This window comes from Periplaneta americana, chromosome 3, assembly GCF_040183065.1.
Source record: "Periplaneta americana isolate PAMFEO1 chromosome 3, P.americana_PAMFEO1_priV1, whole genome shotgun sequence".
In the NCBI taxonomy this organism is placed as follows: domain Eukaryota; kingdom Metazoa; phylum Arthropoda; class Insecta; order Blattodea; family Blattidae; genus Periplaneta; species Periplaneta americana.
This window is the reverse complement of record NC_091119.1, coordinates 108,808,503-108,823,304: the sequence shown is the minus strand read 5'-3', so window position 1 is coordinate 108,823,304 and position 14,802 is coordinate 108,808,503. Positions and strand designations below refer to the sequence as shown.

Below are 14,802 nucleotides of genomic sequence, written 5' to 3'. Positions count from 1 at the left end.
TTCTAAAAAGACTAGCAGGAAAGAAATGGGGGTGGTCTAGGAATACTTTGAACACTACATACAAAATGTTTATACAGCCAGTGCTGACATACTGCGGAGAAATTTTAATTACTTCACCTTTCATAAACGACATAGAATATGTTCAAAACCAAGCTCTCAGACTCATTACTGGTGGAATCAAAATAACTCCAATAAATTCTATGAGATTCCTCACTAATATTAACAGTATCAAAATGACAATAGAAGAAAAAGCACTGATTCAATATGAAAAACTTATCAGATTACCAGGAAACAATTGGCATTCATACAGTCCTCTCTGTAGATTGAAAACTCAAAAAAGTTTCATATCCATTGTTCATGAATTAAAACAGAAAATCAATATCCCGAATTTAAAAGAAAACTTACAAATTAAACCAAACCCTTTAACTCTATTAAATATAGAATATAATCTAAATTTAACAGAAGAAATACTGAAATCAGACGTAAACACTGAAATACTGAAACAATTGTCTTTAGAGACAATTAATATTAGGTACCCTCCACAACATTGGCTTCATTTATACACCGATGGATCCTTGATCTCCAGAGAACAAGGTGCCGGTGCAGGTGTTACGTGCTGTCTCTTCTCACTTTATAGATCACTTGGATATGGAACAACAAGTTTTGATGGTGAAATCATTGCAATAAGTGAATGTCTCAGGAATCTTCTATGCCACATCAATAAATTTAGGAATGCAGTTATATTGTCAGACTCCAAAGCAGCTATTCTATCAATCGTCTCTAAACACACACCTTCATCTCAAACAGCAGAAATAACTAAAATGCTCTCTCAATTAATATCATCATCCATAGCGCTACAGCCCGGATCGGGCCTCGGCTTCCTTAAGAATTCTTCTCCATCGGTCTCGATCTTTAGCCACCGTTCACCAGTTCTTCACTCCAAGCCTCTTAATGTCGTCCATAACACAGCCCATCCATCGTAGCTTTGGCCTTCCAACTCTTCTTCCTCCAGCAATCCCATATTCCATAACCTTCCTAGGTATTTCACATTCATCCATTCTCTTAACATGCCCTGCCCATCTCAGACGAGCAATCTTAATGGATGTTATTATATCGGGAGACTCATAAAGCTGGTATAATTCGTTGTTATATCTTATTCTCCAAGTTCCACCATCCCTTACAGGTCCAAAAATCCTTCGCAATTCAATTAATATCACTCAATAAAAGAATTGTATTCCAATGGATACCATCCCATTGTGGAATCCTGGGAAACGAGAATGCGGATGCTTTAGCAAAGAAGGGCAGCACTGCTACTTACAGACCTGTTACTAAATCTACGTATTACTCTGTGAAGAGATTTATTAAATCTACATACTTAGACTTCAACAAACAAAATTTGATAACACAATCCCATGGGAAAAAATGGAACTCTCTGCATCAAAATCCACAGTTAATTCCCGATTTACCACGAAAATCGTCTGTAGCTGCATTTAGATTGGCAACAGGCCATGATTGTTTTGCCAAACACCTGCATAGAATTGGAATATATCAGTCCCCTAACTGCCCATTGTGCAACTCAAACCAAGAAATGGATTCGGAACACCTCAAAATCTGTGCTTCAGTGGCTGGTCATGATAATATCTTTGAAAAATATTGAAGTGCAAGAGGTCAAATGACTTTATTGTCAAACGCCTGGCATTAGAAAACAACAACAACATTTTTCTCTAGGTATCCTTGCCTCCTTTCTTGTTTGTAATATTAATACTCAGAATGTTTGTATTATTCTTAACACATATATTTATTTTAACTCATTTTTAATTAATGCTATGGAACCTGTAAGATATTTAATTGTGTCTACTTGAAAGGACAAGATGACTAAAAAGACTTCATCATGTCAGCGCTGGGACAAAAAGAAAAAGGAGTTTGTCAAATAAATTTGTGTATAACAAGAAAAAACAACTGTTGTCAGCCATTTCACCAAAAAAAAAAAAAAAAAAAAAAAAAAAAAAAAAAAAAAAAAAAAAAAAAAAACTGCTTTTTCATTTCGAATAAAATTTATAATTTCAGTGAAATGATTCAAAATGGTTGCTCTTCATAATTTCAGTGAAAACATTCAAATAACATTTTTCTGTTGTAGTCTCTTCAATAATAAATGTAGCTAAATAAAGGAATGAGTTCCTTTTAGTCACCTTGTCCTCTCAAGTGGACAGTTCATATCTCGAAATCCAGGCATCATGCTGTAAAAGTGAGACTGTGGGCAATTCACAAAAATTTAAAAGGAGTCAAGAACAAACAATTAGACTTTTCTAAACAAAAAACATAATTCGCGACTGAATGGCTTAATATTGTTCTCTGATAAGGCTTTCTTCCACCTGCATGGATATGTGAGCTCACAAAATATTCGTTATTCGTGCTCTAAAAATAGCAATATCCTTTGTGCCCATCCACAGTGAGACAGTTGGTGTATGGTATGGTGATACAATCATATAACAACATTTTATGGGACAACAATTGATGCCCATACATACATGAAACTTATTTTGCTCTTCTTTTTAAAGAATTAACCAATAGGGAGCGTGATTTTGCATATTTTCAATAGCACTTTGCCACAGTCATACAGCCAGAGTTAATTAGTAGGAATTCTAGGCCCCCTTGGTCCGTCGGACCTAACCTCCTGAAACTTCCATCTCTGGAGTAAATTGAAAGCTGTCGTATACAAGAAAAACCCACATATTCTGCAAGAACTGAAACTTAATATCCGTCAGGAGATTGCCACCATTTCCCAATGAGAGCTACAGTGAGTGAATTGCAGTAATGCAGTGTTCTAATGTTGTAGACTTTGGTGGAATCTGGAGAGATGATACTGTCAGATGGTCGGCGTCTGGTCCCACATACAGATGCCCGCGCCCATATCAACTCTCCATCCATTATCCCTGTGCACCCAGACTTCAGGATGATCATTCTTGCTAACCGCCCAGGATTCCCATTCCTCGGAAATGACTTTTTCGGAGCTCTAGGTAAGAAGTGCTAAGGTTTCTATGTTTTTCTATAGTCTGTGCTCGTTTCTAGTTCTAATTTGACGCTACTGATGCTATGATATTACTTATTTTTATGTACTAATTATTATAAGAGAAATGGAATGTCCTTAAAAATTCTAGTAGTGCTTTGTTTCTTCCAGTACAAATTATATTCGATAATCATGAAATTGAATTTAGATGCCAGAGCAGGAACATATGATATAATATTTGTAAGATTCAGAAATTCTTTAAATAATTTGTTTCGTTCACGTAACATTTTGAACTTTAAATTATTCTGACTAAATGGGATAGGAAGTCATCCAGATTAAAGAAGAGCCCAAATAATCAGAAAATTAACAGGGTGAAATAAAATACATTGTAATACAAATTAAATGTAACACCTTACCATTTATTTTCACATAAAGAAATTATAAAAATACTTCAGGCGTTAAAACATCAAAATAATGAACAAGTTTCTTTTGTCCCAATTTTGTATGACGTTTGCATGTAGCACGAAAGCACTGTCATTTCACTACCATGAGTTTGTCTGATGTAGATTCTATCTGGTGTTCCAAATAAACCATCACTTCCAGCTGAATTGTTGCCTACATATGAATCAGACTATCTTGTGTCATCATTTTGAAATAAACATCTTCAGTTTCCTTCTGGGTTTACTTCCATCAGACACAATTTATTCCATCTCTGCAGCATTGTTTTTAAATGATTATCATGTACTTATTCTGTTAGTGCATTCAGATTTTTATTAATAGAAACATACACTTCTTTGTGCTTCGATGTCACTTCACACTCACGCACACATAAAAACAGGAACAATAGAAGTTGATTGGGGAGGAGAAGCACAGTATCTTCCAAGTCGCCAGTGATGGTGTTGACAAAGTCACCACACAATAGTACACACATATTCAATAGGAGACACCGATCTTTAGTGCAGTACGAATTTAATTAACAACAAAATAAAATATTACTTAATTGTAAATCTGGATTAATGAGAATCAGATAAACGAGGTTCTACTTTACTTGAAATAACTGTTCAGAAATCGGATTTTGCATGCTATATTAATTGGGAGAATTTCAACACTATTAGTACGGTAATCTAGTTAATTCACAAAAGAAGTTAGAATTTTAAATTAATATTTGAAGAATAACTACAGGTAATAATAAATAGAACACATATCTTAGTTTGTGTAGCTACAAATATTGCAACAAGAATCAGTCGGAGCTAAAAGGAACTAAGTCACTTTTCACAACTTTTCAGGAGAAGCAAAAAACATTCCACTAATAACATAAATGTTTATATTTTTATATTAATATTTTTATGTTATAGAAGACCAAAGAACATTTAAAAGTCTGACTTAGTTCCTTCTTCTACCGTTCGATGCACATGACAGTCTGTTGTTCAAATAGTTGCATAACCCAAAAACTGCATATTTTGACTTAGTTCCTTTTAGCTCCAACCGGTTCAATTTATTATACGTTTTATATGGAGCTAATGCTGAAATATGTCTGTTAGTGCAGATTTAATAGATAAGTACAGATTCATAGGTTAAGATTTACATTCTTTCGTCACCCACCTATACCACAGTCATCTGATAATTCCTCATCCTGGATATCACGGTTGGATTCTTCAGATTTGTAGTGGACAGAATGCCTGTAGGGTGGGCTTGTCCAAACACTTCAGTTTCTCCTCCGATTCTCAGTCCATTGGTTCACCATGGTATATCATCAGCTGATATGTTCTAAAAACGCTACATATTTGAAGCAGGTTTCCTACAAAGCATTACAGCTGTGTTATATTGCAGGAGATCTGTTCAGTTGCCATGCTGTGGACAACCCTAGTCCAGAGTCCGAACTGTCGCTGCTGGAGCAGTATGGCCCAAATGTATCTGGGAAAGTGATCATGAAACTGGTGAAGGCGTTTGGAGAACTGCGGAACATGGCAGATCAGGGCCTTGTGCAGTATCCATATTCAACGAGGGAGGTTGTCAACATCGTAAAACATCTGCAGGTATGTGAGAATGTTTCACATTGCAGCTGTTACCTAATTAAGATAAACTATTAAAAGAATCTGTTATTATTCGGCTGAGAAGCTTTGTCATCCAGTCTTCTATCAAAAAACCTGAAAGTTAGAATTTATAAAACACTTATATTAATGGTTGTTCTATATGGTTGTGAAACTTGGACTCTCATTTTGAGAGAGGAACAGAGGTTAAGGGTATTTGAGAATAAGGTGCGTAGGAAAATATTTGGGGCTAAGAAGGATGAAGTTACAGGAGAATGGAGAAAGTTACACAACACAGAACTGAACACTTGTATTCTTCACCTGACATTAAATCCAGACATTTGAGATGGACAGGGCATGTAGCACATATGGGCGAATCCAGAAATGCATATGCTCATAGAGTGTTAATTGGGAGGCTGGAGGGGGAAAGACCTTTGGGGAGGGCGAGACGTAGAAGGGAGGATAATATTAAAATGGATTTGAGGGAGATGGGATATGATTGTAGAGACTGGATTAATTTTGCTCAGGATAGGGATCGATGGCTGGCTTATGTGAGAGCGGCAATGAACCTCCGAGATCCTTGAAAGCCATGAGTAAGTAAGTATTAAAAGAATCGACCTTCTCATCATGAATTAAAGGGAGATCAAATTTTTATTATCGTATTGACCTGAATCTAATACGATTTTATTTTTTTGCATAAAAACGGCCTTGTGAAAATGATGGTCATATTACTCGTAGAATCGCAACATAGCCCTTTTCAGTCATACAAGAAGTCTACATCATAGGACACACTGACTGTACCAGCTGATTATACTCTGCGCAGGTTATCCATGACAATCTTAAGGCAGTCAGCCAACCCTTCTTCTGTGTTCGAAATATAACAGCTAGGGGTAATTACTCTTTAGGAAGGGTATAATGCAGAGTATAATCACTGATTGCTTAAAGAAGACTATGCTCTGACTCCGGCAGACAAATTAAAAAAAAAAAAACAAATATGCAGATAATGGCCCAGTAGATAATTATAGCATGGAATAGGATTAGCAATGAGTCAGTTGCGAAGGGTTTGAATAAGTACTGTGTTTCTAATAATATAATAGCATTTTGTGGGAGGATTACCAGTCTGAAGAAGAATCCAGTTCCAGCTCAGGTTATGAAGTTTTCATATTTTATAACATTTTCTTAGTGTAGGTCATATTGGCATATTTTTACTTTTCCATATAGAGCATTTGTATTACATTCAAGGTCGTACGGAATTCGGGTCAAAATGGTACAGGTAAAGGAATGTGAGACAGTTACCATTGCATTCTTTACAGTACACACACCAAAAACTGCACTGCCTCGTAATACATACACTACACTGTCATTTTTAGTGTATTACGAGGCACACTCCAAAAGTAATGCACAACATATATTTAAAAATTACATTTTTATCCTACAGCTTTGCTATTTTCACAGAATGTAGATGCATCCTTTAGGAACAAAATGCCACTATTGCACATAATATTCGTCCTTTTCAACTGCCTTACACCATCTTAGAACGAGGGCCTGTGTATCTACACAGTAAAAGTCTAGACCAACGAGCTAGATACTATAGAGAGGCCAAAGACCTTAGAAAGTTGAAGACAATTGAACATTGGTCCGCCATGTTTCGGTTAGTCAAAACAAAGGGGCGTGGCTCGGATGTTGTGTAGGAAATGACTGTGATGAAGTTAGTATTATTGTGAATTGAGTTACATATTAAGACTATGTTAATAAGTAAACAGTAAAATACACACAAAACTTCACGTTTTATAACAGCTGTAGGCCTGTTTTTATTACTTTCACTAAATATAGCCCAGATATTAAATGACAAGCTATACTCAATGCAACCAAAGCAAAACACCTAAAGACGGATGAATGTATTCGGCAGAAGAAAAATAAATAATTTCTTAACTTCGTCACAAATTTAATGACCTTACAGCTAGTCTAACCTAATATGAAATTATGTAATTCAGTGCTCACCAGGTGATTTCAAGAGAGACGACGTATGTAACTAATAGGAGTAAAATATAGGAAAGGTAGCGGCGAAAATTAAAAAAAAAAAATCCAGTAATTAAGTTATTGAGAAAAATTCTTTGAAATTGGAATTAACACAGAGAACTTTTGAAAACTGCAATTATTAAAACTACAAATAACCTCTTAGCATGCAATATAATAATTAAAGAATAACACTAATAGAAAGTTACTCATGATCATAACTCATCACATTTATTGAAAGGATAAGATACTTACGATTAACATTGTTATCAGAAACAACAGGAGCCACAGCTAGCTACACTTCTTTTCGCGTGATGGAGACATCGTGTTCTCTAATATAATTTGAAACAAATATTGTCGCGTGATGGAAACATCGTGTAGTCTAATATAATTTGAAACAAACATTGATCTCACACGTGTCTCGCAACTAAGCAGAGGTTTTTGCAGAATAAAACTGTTCTTACATTATTTTGAACAATAATGACAAATTGTGTGTGATGCAAGTGCTAACTTTCCTCTTTGTTAACAAAAAGAGCCCTACGCATTAATAAAAAGAAAATTGGATTAGGCCCTATAAACACAATAAATACTAAACTCTTGATGGTACAAACTTATTAATACAGACATTTCGCTTATGCTCAGTCCGTCTTATCTTATAATTCTCTGGGGCAATGGTACCTGTATTGAGAGGGTTTAATTATCCAGCAACGAATATTATGATTTACGATACATTTCATTTAAATCCGAGGGAATGAGACATTTTTGGAAATTTTAAAGTCTTAATTATTACTTTTTCATTTATAAATCAGCTTTTTTACAAAACCTATAGCGAAATGTTTAAATTAAATATTGATGTATCTGAAAAATATAATACATATACCAGCTCGTTGCAATGTACCTTTGATAAGCACTCCTTGCGGAGGCTGGCGGTACTATAGACCGCCATGTTTTTTAGGGAACGATCCATAGTACTGTTGGCCTCCGCAGGGAGCGCTTATCAGAGGTCTTCAGCCTCTCTATAGTATCTAACTCGTTGGTCTAGACCAACATGTCTGAGCCACTCTTTAGCAGTGTGCACAAAAGAGTCGTCATCTTCAAACCTCGTTCCCCAAAGGGATTCCTTCAGTTTACCAAAAGAGATGGTAATCGCATGGTGCCAGATCAGGACTGTAAGGCTGATATTTCAGTGTTGTTCATCCAAGTTTTCTGATCTGGTCTGTGGTCTTTTCATCTCCTGTCACAATTCTTGCAAGAAAGTCATCACCATTCTCATACTGGTCCAAAAGGTCGCTGCACACTGTTTTTTGGGTTTCTTTGTGGGCTTCTGTCAACACAACCTTTTTAACCCCAACTGTTCCAATATTCTGCACACACACTTGCTTCTCCTATTCCAACTTGGAGTGACAATTCTTTCACTGTTACACGTTTGTCAGCCACAACCATGTTGTTAACGTGCTGCACATTGTCAGGACTTCGTGCACTGCAGGGTCTGCCACTGCGAGGAGTATCCCAAATATTGGCGTGCCCTCTTTCACCAGATAATGTGCTAGCTTACCGACTAACTATACTGCGATCGACAGCTGCATCTCTATACATCTTTTTCAACCTCTTATGAATGTTTCCCACTGTCTCGATTTCTTAGTACAGGAACTCGATAACAGCACATTGCTTCTGATGAATATCAAGTACAGCAGCCACCTTGAAGGAGTGCTATCATGGCGCCACTCACGGGAACGACTTAAATTAAATTTGATTACAAGTGGAAAGGATGTACCTACGACCTCCATAAATTGCAAAGGTGTAGAATAAAAAATAAATTAAAAAAAATGTTGTGCATTACTTTTGGAGTGACCCTTGTACTAGTGGCATCAGCTCTAATCAATAACTTGGTAAATATATACTTAAGCGTAGGACAAAATTCCTAAAATTACCTATAATATACAAATTACGTCAAAATTTTTCCCATATTTATTACAGAACAAAAATAGCGTGAAAAATAATTTTCCAATTATTGATAGATTGTAACACACATACAAGAAAATTATATCCAAATATAATGAACCTACCTTATTAAGCACTGTAATCCGAAGAAAATACTCTAGCAATGCTACAGCGTGCTAAGCCTGAAATGCAACTCTGATCGAATATTTTCGTAATATTATTCAATGAGAAATTTGAAATACGCATATGTGGATATGTTATTTTGTATGAAATAACCGTACATTTTTTCTTCTCTCAATTCAATATGTAAGCAACAGAATGTACTGTCTCCTCATTAAACATTTGCCTGATATTGTATTTTAGGGAGGATCGGTATAATATTTTGGTAGGATGTTCAAAGTTGGCAGATAGTTAGTTTGTATCTTGTGCTACAAACAGCAATTGCTCAATTAGGTGTCACCCTGGCGGAACAAGTGGTAACCACTGAGTAAAGATGGAATGTTTGCTAGCATCGTCTACTTGTGAATAGCAGCAAGCAAAATGTTGGAGGTGTTTGGTGTTGATTGTTTGGACCACAGCAACGTCTCCAGGTGGTGCAGGTTCTTTGAAGAGGACCGAGTAAATCTTCCCGACAAAGCACGTTCCGGTCGACCAGTGAGCACTGCAACTCCACCCAATGTTAGAGGAATTGAAGCGGCAGTCACCCACTCTACAGCCCAGACCTCGCAATGCCTGAGTTTCACCTCTTCGGATCAATGAAAAAATTCCTAGGAGGTCAGCGGTTTGGTTCGGATGAAGAAGTGAAATCAGTCGTGCGCAGGTGGTTATACGCCCAGAACACGGAGTTTTATGAACGAAGTGTACTGAATCTGGTGTCATGATGGGGGAAATGTATCGAGAGTCTTGGTTCCTGTATTGAAAAATAGCTAAAACCTGCAGCTTTTTTCTGAATTATTTCGTTTTTCTTACATATTAAATACGTTGCCACAGAAAGTTGTTGTGCATTACTTTTTGATCCTCCCTCATATAGCCTATGCACTGATCACACACAAAAATTTCTGAGGGTGTTATGTAATTGGGATGTCTTCTATGAAGTTTTCTATGGTGTCTTCCAGAAGAGTACGGTATTGTTTATAACATTTTTTTTTTGTTCCACAACACTTGCCTCTTCGTTAACAATAACCTAAAAGAGTGTGCTTGCTTTTTGTAGCAGTCCAGACCGAACAGCGGTTTTAACTTCTATGAATTAACTTCTCGCGAATTATTCATACACACATGCACGCGCACACACACACACAAACACACACACCTGCACGTACGCGCACATGCACACACACACACACACACACACACACACACACACACACGAGGGTTTTCGAGGTAATAATTATTTGACCAGAGCTTGATTAAGACTATGTTAACCTGCACACAGTGTGACCTGTTCGACTTTTCAATAAAATTGTGGGTTGGAGATAAACTCTTACCTTATTTTAAGGGCTAAGTGCCTAGATTCCTTCTATCACGTCTTGTGTTTCTTGGACGACATTTTCCGAATATTCTGTTTGAATGTTAACTCCATCTCCATTATAAAGTTATAAAATATTAAACTAAATAAAAACATCATCAGAAAAAAAATTACGTTAATTAAAATCAAGATCTTTATGAAGAAAGTGCTTGAGAACGTTAAGAATAAACAATCTCGAGGAAAATATCTATTTTCAAGTCTTACGCACTGGCTCAATATTGTGTTCGTGTTATTATCTAGGAGACGTCCATACGCAAAAGTAAAACCACGTGGGAATATGTATGATAAGAACTTTCTTGTGTTAAATTTTAACGTACCTTGTTAACATGTTTCGACCTATTTTGGGTCATCTTCAGAACTGGTCGTTGTTGGTCTTGGCGCCTCTTGTTTCCTGTGAGGGTGCAACGACCAGTTCTGAAGATGACCCAAAATAGGTAGAAACATGTTAACAAGGTACGTTAAAATTTAACACAAGAAAGTTCTTATCATACATATTCCGAAGTGATACAGTGTTGAAAGTTGTGTAATCAAGATGTATAAAACCACGTGGTCTCAGTGTGGTCTCTTTGGTGTTTAATTGTATTTCTGTTTGCAGGAGTTCCCCAATGAGAGCTTGGCAAGTGTGGTGCGTAATGTGTTCGATTTCGACAGCTACAGCAAAGAGGTGCAGGAGGTTCTGGTACAGACGCTGCACAAGCATGGAATCCCTGTCGGAGCTGATCCCTCCAACATAAATCTGGCGAAAGAGTAAGATGCAACGTTTTCCTTGTCTTAATGGTACAAGAGAGTAGTTCGTGACTAATTACATTTCGATACATATTGGAACACTGGATGACATAGCCTCAGTCTTCTTATTTTAAGTAAATAATGATTGGAATATGTATTATCTGACTTTCTCGTGTTAAATTCTATTGTACCTGGTTTACATGTTTCGACCTGTTATTGGTCTTCTTCAGAACCAGGTACGATAGAATTTAACACAAGAAAGTCAGATAATACATATTCCGAAGTGATACAGTGTTAAAAGTTGTGTGACCAAGATGTATAAAATAATGATCTTCTAAACTGTATTTTAATATATGAAGCATACTTCTTTGTATGTTAGTTTGAAGAGTTTTGTGTTATACTTAATTGCAACCCACTGTAATAACAAAGTGGTTTGGTATGGTGAGAACACGAAACAGACACAGTGTTTCTGGTACTATCATAATTTCAGTCATTATTGTCGATATTATTGGTTTGTGTAGACAGAGACTGTATAAAGTTCTAATAAGGCTTTGACATTGATTCTAGCTGCTGCCTTTATTCTCACTACCCAACATTTTAAGATCCTGTCCCGTACAAAGAACAATACTGCAATTTACATCTAGAAATTGTACAATGCTGTGTTGCTTTTATATTCAGATATACTTTTCCATGCGTTTATCTTTAGGTCAGTGATGATGTTAAAATTGAAGCTGTAAAATACGTATTGGTAAGAAAACCATATAACAATAATCCTCATACAACTGAGAAGTTATGTCAAAAATATCTGCATGTGAACGAGCAGCATTTCAAACAGTCATTGTGATCAAAATTAGGGATATTATTTAGGTCCCATATGTAGCCTATGATTAGCTGTGACAGTAATTTTGAGGCAAAACGCCTAACATTAATAATAATAATAATAATAATAATAATAATGCTTTTGTTATTATTATTATTATTATTATTATTATTATTATTATTATTATCATTATTTCGATATTAGCAAATTCACTGCAGCATGTGCCAGCAAGAAAGAGAGCATTGGTTCAGCAACAGCAACAAATGTCAGACTATTACTAGCATTTTAAATAACCCCTCTGTATAGTTGTATTTTGTGGTATAATTGTGTTGTTATACAGAGTGTCCGGCTTAAACGTATAACATTTCATTATTTCATTACTTGAAAAGTATTGTTGATATTTACATTCAGTTTGCTTCTACAGATAGGGTAACTCAAAATATTTTTTACTTACCTAATGCACCTCGATATGCGCACCATTAGCAGTGCGGCAGATGTCCAGTCTGTATTCCACCTCTCTCCATGTGTTTTGCAGCATTGCAAGCATAACATTTGCGACAGCTGCAACAATGCGATGGCACAGATCTGGTAGATCAGGAGCTGCTGCCTGGTAAACTTGATTCTTGACAAACCCCACAGAAAAAAATCGAGTGGTGTAATGTCTGGGCTTCTAGGAGGCCAAGCAACCAAAGACTATCTCTCCCAATTCAGCATTAAGGGAACTCATTAGCCAAGAAATTTCTCACAATATCCGCATAATGGCATGGCGTCCTATCTTGTTGGAAGACCATGTTAGGAGCAAGTTGTGACACAGCATACAACTGCAATGTTGGTATGTTCTTGCATTAACAGTAGGCTCCGTGAAAAAGAATGGGCCTATTAATTTATATATCTTCTCACCATTCGTGAGCTGCCACAAGGGACAAAGAGTACTTAACCATAGAAATTTTTACAAGTTCTTGAAAAACCATTGATTTTGTTTTTGTTTTGTTTTCTATCCTTCAACAATAATGCACACCACACATTGAGCTTCGGGGAGTTTCGTACATACTCTTCCACTGTGTGGGGATGTTCCATCCTCCATATGTGGATGACGTAGTTTGCGCATGCACACATACGATGTACACTCCTGCCTTGCAAACACAGGAAACATTTTGAGTTACCCTATCCGTAGAAGCAAACCGAATGTAAATATCAACAATACTTTTCAAGTAATAAAATAATGAAATGTTATATGTTTAAGTCGGACACAGTGTACATTAATTTCAATAATTGTTCTGGTAATCATTAGCTACATTGATGTGTATCTACAGTGTATTCTAAATATGTTAACAGTTGTGAATTTCTCATTGCATAATATGTGTTAAACATCCATAAAAGATGAGACACTATATTTGTTCCACTAGGGTGTTGAATGACCAGTAATTTAAAACAAGACAGTGGTATGATCATAGACAATTTTCCTCACTATTATTTTATAATAAAACGAAGAGGTGCCCATTAACAACCCAAAATGATGGAGGTTGTGTTATACAGATAACTTTATACTTATATCATTCTGAAATGTTTCAACTCGACAGATCGTGTCTTTTACTACATTTATGTGTACATAGTGCTCAACTATTCTAGTACTAAAATGCTGATTTGATTCTAAACATCAATATTCGAATGTATGTATTTTCTATACCGTTTGTAGAATTTGGCCATAATATTATTTTTTGTTAAATAAGTATGACTATGCAATATTATTATATACATATTAGCTGTTAAATATAATTGGTTGTTATTATTTCAATAAAATAATTTTTATATTTAAATCATGGGGAGGATTTCTTGCAAACCTGTAAAAATTTTGTCCTTTCTTTTCCTTTTCCTTGATCAGGATTTGAGATTTATTTAAAATTAGCATAACAGCTGAAGACAAATGATGTAACACAAGAAATATTATCTGTTATGTAAGCTCTTGTTAGCAGTATCTTGTTTTAATGTGCATAAAAATCTCTGGTCATTACAAACTGGAATTATTTTAACAATGAAAATATACTGTACATAATGTTCAGATATAGACATTTCTTATTTATACACATTGTGGAAATATAGGTTAAATGCTATATCCATGTATGTCATGAGGAAGCTTAGGGCTGGAATTAGAACTCCGATTTTCGGAATGAAGAAAAGTCAATGATCAGCATTATGCTTTGACCATCTTGTATACTCAGTAAGAGAGTACAGTAAGTAGGAGAACTGTTGTGATAACTATGATGAAAAGAAAGATAAGTTTCTGGGATTGACTTACACTCTTCCTGTTGATATTCAGTCACTCTGTCAATTCAGTTGAGCAAATTTGATACTGATATACGTCGTTCTAAGTGATCAATCACTTGCAATTAGATTCGTGGGTTTAAAACCCACTAAGGGCATTAAACTTTTAAGGAAAAATAAAGTTCTTAACAAGGCTAGCTTCACAAAGAAAGTGAAATAGAATTCCCCTCTCATTGATTTACGGAATTTAAGAGAACCTTTTCCTTATTCTCACAGAAAATTCTATTTTTATTCAAGTTAAAATTAATTAATTAATTTTGCTGGCAATCAGCCGTCAGTCTCATGCTAGGTAGGGTATAATGCATTCAATCCTACAAGAAGTATACCATATAGTCAGTTCATTACAAATTCTATTTGGACTGTCTGAAATTTGAAGCCTAGTCTCTATCACGAATAGCTAATATTATGGTACGTT

General features: G+C 35.7%; 1 protein-coding gene across 8 annotated transcripts in view; it reads left to right on the top strand.

Moving 5' to 3' along the window:
- The window catches only part of c12.2 (von Willebrand factor A domain-containing protein c12.2), a 210,685-nt gene that overhangs the window by 160,603 nt on the left and 35,280 nt on the right, over positions 1–14,802 (top strand). For all 8 annotated transcript variants that reach the window (XM_069821229.1, XM_069821234.1, XM_069821226.1 and 5 more), the window contains 3 exons: positions 2,837–3,017; positions 4,838–5,043; positions 11,115–11,266. In XM_069821229.1, the coding sequence (XP_069677330.1) occupies positions 2,837–3,017; positions 4,838–5,043; positions 11,115–11,266 (539 nt within the window). The remainder of the gene's footprint in view (positions 1–2,836; positions 3,018–4,837; positions 5,044–11,114; positions 11,267–14,802) is intronic.